The 9,199-nt window shown below is 39.6% G+C and overlaps 1 protein-coding gene across 5 annotated transcripts in view; it reads left to right on the forward strand.

Moving 5' to 3' along the window:
* The window catches only part of LOC133990256 (unconventional myosin-IXb-like), a 31,373-nt gene extending 25,210 nt beyond the window's left edge, over positions 1-6,163 (forward strand). For 3 of the 5 annotated variants that reach the window (XM_062428510.1, XM_062428509.1, XM_062428508.1), the window contains exons 28-40: positions 80-187; positions 444-614; positions 715-756; positions 852-963; positions 1,058-1,131; positions 1,250-1,442; positions 2,171-2,299; positions 2,674-2,779; positions 2,964-3,095; positions 3,219-3,342; positions 3,863-3,963; positions 4,056-4,180; positions 4,995-6,163. In XM_062428510.1, the coding sequence (XP_062284494.1) occupies positions 80-187; positions 444-614; positions 715-756; positions 852-963; positions 1,058-1,131; positions 1,250-1,442; positions 2,171-2,299; positions 2,674-2,779; positions 2,964-3,095; positions 3,219-3,342; positions 3,863-3,963; positions 4,056-4,180; positions 4,995-5,287 (1,710 nt within the window). In that variant the 3' untranslated portion in view covers positions 5,288-6,163. Of the gene's footprint in view, positions 1-79; positions 188-443; positions 615-714; positions 757-851; positions 964-1,057; positions 1,132-1,249; positions 1,443-2,170; positions 2,300-2,673; positions 2,780-2,963; positions 3,096-3,218; positions 3,343-3,862; positions 3,964-4,055; positions 4,193-4,994 lie in introns of all 5 variants that reach the window. The other 2 variants (XM_062428511.1, XM_062428512.1) reach the window with 2 other exon arrangements.
* The last annotated feature ends 3,036 nt before the right edge of the window (positions 6,164-9,199 follow it).

A 9,199-nucleotide genomic window follows, 5' to 3' on the forward strand; every position in this document is an offset into this window, starting at 1 on the left:
CCAAATCTTACACACATCCATGGCTGTTAGTTGTTTGCATTATGATTTTGCATCATAATTACCTCACCTTTTTCCTCAGGTGAATGAGCTGCAATCAAGAGTAAAAGAGCTTTCACCCACAGAGAGCATCTTCCTCTCATCCACCATGCAGTTCAGAGAAACCATCAAAAGCATGTACTCTCTCCAGGTCAGTTCAGTGTCCTTTTGTCCTTTTTCCAGCACATCTCTATAATTCATCATCAATAAATGGATATTTTTGTTATGTTTGTTGACTGACCTTCTACTATTAATTAATATATGTGACCATGTTCATTTTGCTGTTGTTCATATTGAAATAACTAATTGTAAGTCTACTACTAAATGTCTTACAAATATGCAAAATATGGAGACTTGAAGGTAAAAGTCACTCATTTTGCTTTCCATGCACACTTTCTTATCTACAGAAGCCCCAAATCGCCTACAAAGATCTAATGAAGGGCTATCGTAACAAAGTGAACGCACTAGCAGACCACACACAGAAAACTGAAGTGTCACTGGTGGTCAACCTGTTCCAGTCTGTACTCGATGGATTCATCAGGGGGAAGATGAAACAAGCAGAGTATGAACCAGTCAAGGTAATTTTGAGTATTTTAGTCCTTCATCAGATGCTAAAGTACTTTCAGAGTATGAACACTTAACATCACTCATTCACATTTCACCTGTGGCTTCTTTTAGGCTACCAAGGCAACAAAGAAGAGAAGGAAAAAGGACAAATGTGTAAGCTGAAATTCTTTATCTGTACTTTGCGGTTTCCTCGATATAAATTTTGGTAAATCACTCCTGTGTATTGTTTTTACTTCTTGTTTCTACAGCTTGATAGTCCTCTGGATCACTTGTTCAGCACATACCAGGTGAACATTATGCAGTCATGTGACCTGTGTGGTTCTTACATCTGGGGAATGGAGAAAGCCTACATGTGCAGTGGTGAGTTTAGAGGACTACAAAACTAGAAGATGTAATTGCATAAAAAATGTCAAGGAGACCACAGTGAATTCTCTCTTGTTCTCTGTTTTTGTAGCTTGCAAGTTAATTTGTCACAAGAAATGCCTGAACAAAATCATCACAGATTGTTCAACACGATGTGCCAGACTGGTAAGAACTGACAAATACTCCCACAAATACTATAATGTTTGAGTAGTAAACAAACACAACCTCCAAATACTCTCTGCCCATTACATGTATGCTCTCTCCTTGTTTATCTGTTTGATAGGATGACAGCGAACCAGGTTCCCTTCACTTTGGGGTGCAGGTGTGCGTCCTCACCAGTAAAGCTAACCCCGTGCCCAAGGTGGTGGAGTTATTGCTAATGCACGTGGAGCTAAACGGCCTTTACACAGAAGGCATCTACCGCAAGTCTGGGTCAACCTGTCGAGCGAGGGAGCTCCACCAAATTCTGGAGACTAGTAAGAAATTATTGTACACCAACTGAAAACATGATATACAGCATGTTATTTTGTTTGAATTTTGTGCTGTATAAAGGGATTCACAGTCTTAGGGTTAGGGTTATGGTGATTTTTTTGCCATAAAAATTCCCCTTTCATACTGACCATTAGATGATCCACTTCCTAATGCACAATTGTGAACCCATCCTCAAAAATGTTATCAAAAAATGTTATTAAAAATCTCTTCTGTTAATTATTTTGTCTGCGTATCTATTTATAGATTTATTTTCAAATAGTTTAAGATCAAAATAAAAGGGCCCTGCGGATGTTTTCTTGTAAACAAACAAAAGTTAAGCTTAAATATAGTGTTACTCAATAAGCGCATTGTGTGTATCCTTAGGGTCCTACAAATGTGATGGATACACCTACTCCTCATGAAACACATATTTTAAATCCTCCATTGTTTACATCCATGATTACAAGCTTACAGTCTTCTTCTTCTTCTTCTCTGCCTTTCTTGGTGCATTACAGCATTACAACATGGGGACCCACCTGTAAATACATTGTCCTAAACTCAACAGGGCACCTATAACTTGCACAAAATAATATCTTGTATGACGTATATTTTTTAATAGTTTGAAGGATCCTGAAACTCCACTCTTATCATCATGATTATCATCACATCCATTGTCACCTGACTGTCTCGACTATTGGCTTAAATGTTTGCATGATCTGTCTTGTGGCATTAGATCCTGAAGGAGCATCTTTGGACAACTACCCCATCCACACCATCACAGGTCTGGTTAAACGTTGGCTCAGAGAGCTGCCTGACCCCCTCATGACCTTCTCCCTCTACCATGACTTCCTGCATGCCGTTGGTAAGTAAATATTGATACTATTTTTATTTTAGAACATAAATCAGGAAGGTCTGGTGAGCATGTATGCACTTTTCTTCGTTTTTTTGTTTTGTATGTGCTCAAATTCATTTCTGATGATGAATCAGTGGATTTGATACCTTAGGTGGTAAACTTAATGGAGCTGTTTTATCTCATTAATAGTTAAAGGGAAACACTGCAGATGTTTCTCTGTTTCATAAAGTGAAGTAAACATTGTAACACATTGTAGGAGCTGTACAAACAGTCTGCTTGTGTGGGCAATAACTGGAAGTTGGTGACTCTCTTATCATATGCCTGCTTCTTTACCTCTGACAAGTTGATCAGATTTATTGATCTCCTTGTTTGTTCATCCCCAGAGCTGCCAGAGAAAGCTGAAAGAATAAGGGCTGTATACCAAAAGGTGGATGAACTTCCTCCTGCCAACTACAACACACTGGAGCGGCTCGTCTTTCACCTCGTCAAGTAGGGAGATTCATTTATTTCCTTCTTATCATGACTCTACACTATAACTCTGCATTACCTAATATTGTCTGTGGAGCCAAAATAAAATTATTTCTGTTATATTCCAAAATGAGGGTTGCAAAGATTTTGATGTTTATGTGTGTAATAATAACTCAGGTGAGATCTTGATCTTTTGTCTTTATAGGGTTGCAAAGGATGAAAACCACAACAAGATGTCAGCAAGCTCTCTTGCGATCGTGTTTGCCCCCTGCATCCTGCGCTCTCCTGATGTTGATGACCCCTTCCTCGGTATGAAGGATGTGTCAAAGACTACAATGTAAGTCACCACACTGCACACATCTGTAGTGGCCCTGTTTCAAATTATGTCTACACTGTATGTATGCACACAGATGTAGTTTTTGTGGCAGTGTATGATAAGCACTGACCCTGTTGCCTGCAGGTGTGTGGAGATCCTGATCTCTGAGCAGATGAGGCGCTACACAGAGAAGATGCAGAATATAGCGCAGCTGGAATACGCAGAAGCTTTGGCTGTCAATCAGCTCAGACTGAAGAGACAAAACACGGTGAGATGCACTACTGAATGAAGGAAATGTATCGGGAAAGAAAAACTGAGTCGAGCAGTTCATGTCAGTATATTGAAAGGTTTGTCAATCTGGCTGCAATATTGCAAGGATGTATAATGCATCAAGACAGCACAGCACATGCCAGAGGAAAAGGACACTAACTGTCAGAAACATATATTAAATTCACTGTCAAAGGCTATTCTGATTGTCCCAACTCCTCTGTTTCAGTATTGTCTAACTTTATATTAATCTAAGAAAAGTAACATCATTTTTATTCCTCACAAATACACCAGAGAGATGGACAGTATGATCCAGACTCTGCTGTTTCCTAGTATTTAGTGCTCAGTTTAAACTAACATAAATTTTATATTAATGTAACTTTTTGGCATCTGAACGATACATAGTAAATAACTTAACACATTGTTCAAGATGACCATAGTTTTTCTAAAAGAATAACTAATATCTTGTGTTTTGAATGATACACATCTAACCACAAACTGCTTCTCTGATTTCTGTGCAGGTTGTTGAAAAACCCTCGGAGCTTGAGGTTCCCAAGCAATTAGATTCTGATGAAACAGAGAAGACCCTCATTGAAAGGATCAAATCCATCAAGCAAGAGAAGTGAGCTGAAGTCTTTACAGTATATGTACTGTGTTCATTACATTTGAAATGACAGGAGTTTGAATGATAATACCTTATTTTCTTATCGTTAGGGTGGACTTGGCGTGCAGGTTACCTGACCTGGAGCAGGAACACTCTGACAATGAAAACCTGGACTCATTGTCATCGATGAGCACAGAGAGCCTAGAGGACCGTCTGAGAAGTCTGGACTCGGAAGGTCAGTAGTGAGGTACGGTAATCTCACCTTCCTTTGGTTTTAAGAATACAAGTTACTATTAAACTTGATGTGATTAGGTTGTTTTCTTCTGTGCTTCTGTCTGTTTCTGTGTAGAAAATATATCAAGACATGTCAAAAAGTCGTACTCGAGAGTTGAATATTCTTGATATTAACTTGTTTGTACAACAGGTCATAAGTACACATCTAAACGCAAACATTTATACCTGTTCTGATTGGTCACACTCAAAGGCTGTCATAACCTCCTCCTCCTGGCAGCATCACAATGGGATCTGTAATCTCTCTCCAAAAAATCTTTAGGGTGTGTGCATGTCTATAAGCAATAATCCGTCTCCTGGACAATCTTCTTTCAAAAGTATTTATGGCAAGAAGTGAAATGAGAGCTGTTCAGGCCCTGCCTTACTTTCACATCTGGACAAACTGTCTGTTTGTCTGTTTTTAGAGTCATGAAAATGATTGCATGCAGCTCCTCTGACTTAGGAAAAATGTGAAAGCAGAAAGCAATGTACACAGTGATAAACATGACATTGAAGCATATTGACACAGAAGGCTGTCACAACAGAGTAGATGATGTCATTAGATGTTTTATTAGCACTGAAACTTCTACAATTACACATCCTGTTTAACACTACAGACTATGTAGATTCATTAGAATAACGGATTCTATTCATAACAAGTTATTTTGCTTACTGTTTCCATAAATAAAGCTAACCAACACAGGAAGTTGTGGCTGGCTGCGTGTGTACGTCAAGCTTTTAACCAAATATGTCGCCTAATCAGATGTTTCTAATACTAGGAAAGGTGACTATGCGGAACACCCAGAAGCCTGCCTGCCCACAAAAACCTCCTGACTTGGCACAGAGAGTCAGAAGTCTAATGGCTCAGACAGATGATGAACAGAGAGAGTTCAAATCTGCTGAATTCCTGCCAGGACATACAGATGTTACCCAATCCATGTGCTTCCTGCCCAGCCAAGACAACTTAGACTCCTCTGCAACCGGCAAGTCACAGCTCACCAGCAGGGCTTACAATGGGAGCTTTGACGACCTGGACATCCCTTACATAGATGAGGAAGAAGATCCAACCTGAGCATAACACCACAAGTTGTAATAAAATGAAATATCCTCAATAATGTGTTAAAAGAGGACTTGTGTTATGGCAAAAAGAACTGTGCACTTTGTTTTATAGACTTTTCCATTTGTCTGTGCTGCTATGGAAATACAATATGCGTTGGGAATGTATATGTATTTAATGGGAGATCATACCAACTTTTCCTTCAGCCTCTTTATACCAGATCTGGAGAAGACCCAACAGTTGTGACTACTCAGCATCTTTATATCAGTACACTGTATGTGATTTTAAACACTGTACATGAAATGTTTTATAAAGGCAGTTATTTAGGATCAGTTCTGGTAAGCTGTTTGACAAGCTGTGTCTCGTCTATAGATACAAACAAGACAGTGTCACGAGGAGCAATAAAAGAATAGAAAATAGAAGTGCTTCCTTTACTAATGGACATTATTCTGAGATCAACCACTATAGTACTAATGGGGGTTAATGCAGTTTGTTGAGAAAAAAAAAAGTCTTGTAATTGTACCAGAAAAATTCTAGCATTGTAAATAGAGCAATTCTCCATTGTACAGAGAGACATTGCATTTTGATCTCATATGGAGTATATTATTGTAAATCTGTTATTTCATTTTACTGCTGTGACTGACCACTGACTCAGTGTACCTGTTTAGGAAATGGTCATATTGCTGCCTTTTTAAACTGACTGAAAATATTTCCCTTTGTCACTTTTCCTGGTACTTGCAAAGCTGTGCAGTTTGACCAAGTTAATTTTTGTCTGTACATGTAGGGTTTGTTTGTTTGCTTTAATATGCATGACTGTACATTTTTATAAGGGGTAGGAATGATGCATATTGGGGTGGATGTCATCCTGTGTCTAAAAGAATAAACTGACCATTTTCAATTTTCTCTTGCTGGAATACTAAAAATAATAACACAACTATGACACCTGTAAAATTACTTTAACCCATTTTTCCAGGCTCCAGCAAAATTTGTAGTTTACAGAACAACAGTATCGTTAGATCAGTTTATTTTTAATGTTGTGCACATTACAAATAACATCTAAATGGGTTAGTTATGAAGCACATCAAATTCAAAAAGATGAGCAAAAAGGTTTTATATATAAAAAATAACCAATCATGTACATCTGGGCATGTATCAGCCAATGGGACATCTACAAAGAAGGATTGGGTATCTGGTCATGTGATTTCAGGCCAGTCATTGTCCCAGTCTGCAAGAGGGGGGTCTGTCTGTACAGTAAAGACAGCAAACGCTCATTAAATTGCACAACATAAATAGAAAAGTGAAAGTATGCTTGATTAGAAATCAATCAGATTTTTAAATGTATATATACAAGCAGCCAGGTTGTAAGAGTACGTTGATATTTTAAAATACTATGTTACATTGTAGCCACCATTTGTCACTGAATTTTGCTACATTTCTGTTCACTATAAAAAATAAGGAATTATGGACGTTAATTATGAATAAATATATCACAGAAATGTCAGAAAGCTGTGCCTTTTCCAGATCAGAAAAACGTAGTTGATAAGTTCTAATTTTTCTTGTTACTACACCCAAGTTTAATCTTTACCAAGCATGATTTTCAAACTTCCAGTTACAGTGACCCACCCTTTGGCAGATTTCCAACACAAAAGGTTTCCATTTCAGTCATTTCCCAATTTCTCGGCAAACTGAAACTTAAAATTAAAACTGCAAGCAGTGTCGAAGGGCCCTCGCACCCCCCAGTTTTCCCCCCAACTGTAACGCGCCGTACGTGCACGTTGGTGCGTGCGGCAGTGGCAGGGCTTTCAAAACTGGCATGTAGATGTCTTTGCTCCTGTGCCTTTAATTGAACATTGTGTGATGGGGTTAATGTCTCCATTAGATGGCAAACTAAGACCACAAATGAGTCTGGGTGACTTCTCAGCACAAAGGAATGTGGGTGAAGGGCCAAAAAATCATCAAGATTGAGCATTTTTGCCTGGATGGCCGACTTCCTGTTGGACTTATGGTATGGGTCCAAGAGGCTTTTTTGTGCGTTTGCACATGATACATGTGTTTACCGAATTTGGTTTGTCTACGTCAATCTGAGTCGAGGGGCTAGATTTTTTAAATTTTCTAGGGGGCGCTATTAATCCATTTTTGCGTCGGCCATTTCCGCGATCCTTAAAATATCAAATTTTTCGCTGGATCGGACATGATTGCAAGTTTTGGTGAGTTTTGGGGCATGTTTAGGCTGTCAAAAAGGTCGTAAAATAATTAAAATCATCCAGATTGAACATTTTAGCCTGGATGGCCGACTTCCTGTTGGACTTAGGGTATGGGTCCCAGAGGCTTTTTTGTGCGTCTGGACATAATACATAGGCCGTGTCGATTTCATTTCTCTATGTTAATGTGGTAGACGGGGCTTAAACTTTGAAATCTTCCAGGAGGCGCTGTGGAGTCATCTTCTCACTTAAAAATCCCAAACTTTGTCAGTAGTCAATATGTGTGACTGTTGACGTATGCGTAAAATTTGGTGAGTGTAGGAGTTTGTGAAAATGTACAAAATGGATAAAGGCATTAGGGGGCGCTATTGAGCTGTTGTGCCACGCCCAGGGGCAGTGATGGTCTCAAATGAAAGTGCTCCTGAGTGTGAACCTATGTGGGCATTTTGGTGATTCTGTGAAGACAGAAAAGTCCTCTAAACGCTGTTGGAAAAACGGAAAATTGACGCAGGAAATGCACAATAACCGACTTCCTGTTAGAGCGAAAATTTTGAAAAAATTAATTTGGGGGTTTACCCATGAGTGCTATGAGTCCTGTAAGTTTCACAAAAATCTGACACATTTTTTGGTCACATGACCTGCTGTTAGGGGGCGCTATGGAGACCCTTGCCAAATCAAGTTTACATCATCAAGGTCTGAGGATGATACAGTTCGAATCTGAAGTCTCTGGAGTCGAAATTGCAGGAGGAGTTCGTTAAAGTACGAGGCCTGGAAATGGGGAAAATGGCGGCAAAAATGCGCCTGTGATCCAAAATGGCCGACTTCCTGTTGGACTGAGGGTATGGGTCCAAGAGGCTTTTTTGTGCGTCTGGTCATGATATATATGAATCCTAAATTTCGTTCATGTACGTGCATGTAGAAGGCGGGGCTTCAACTTTTAATGTTCTAGGGGGCGCTGTAGAGTCATTTTTGCACTTAAAAGGTTGCGGTTATACCAAAAAATAATATTCGTGAGTCTTGACGAGTGTGCCCAATTTGGTGAGTTTTAGAGTTTGTCAGTACATCCTAAGTGGGAAAAGGCATTAGGGGGCGCTACTGAGCTGTTGGGGCAAAATGTTGGGCAAAAGTGGTATCAGATGAAAGAGCTCATGCTTCGAAACCTACGTGGCAGGTTTCATGATTGTGTGAACATCATAAAGTCCTCAAAGCGGTGTTCGAAAAATTAAAATCGGTGCACGCCACGCCGCGTGGGCGACTTCCTGTTTGGTAAAAAAATTCCACAAAATTAATTTCCCAATGATCCGATGAGACCTATGACATATGTAAATTTCATGCAGATCCGAGAAGATTTGTGGTCACATGACCCGACGTGTGGGGCGCTAGCAAGTCCCCTTACCACGCTTGCGTCCAATCACGTTAAATTAAATAAATTTTCACCAGCTGCGACGTGTGTGCAGAATTTCATGAGTTTCATGTTCAGGCCACCACAAATGCGCCTAAAGTGGCGGCATAAGAACGTGAAAAATAATAATAAGAATCCTGGCAAAAGCAATAGGTCCCTCACTGACTTGTCAGTGCTCGGGCCAAGATAATAAGAATCTTGGCAAAAGCAATAGGTCCCTCACTGACTTGTCAGTGCTCGGGCCCTAATAATAATAATTCTGGCAAAAGCAATAGGTCCCTCACTGACTGGTCAGTGCTCGGGCCCTAATAATAATAATTCTGG

The sequence above is a fragment of the Scomber scombrus genome, chromosome 11, assembly GCF_963691925.1.
Source record: "Scomber scombrus chromosome 11, fScoSco1.1, whole genome shotgun sequence".
Classification (NCBI taxonomy): Eukaryota; Metazoa; Chordata; class Actinopteri; order Scombriformes; family Scombridae; genus Scomber; species Scomber scombrus.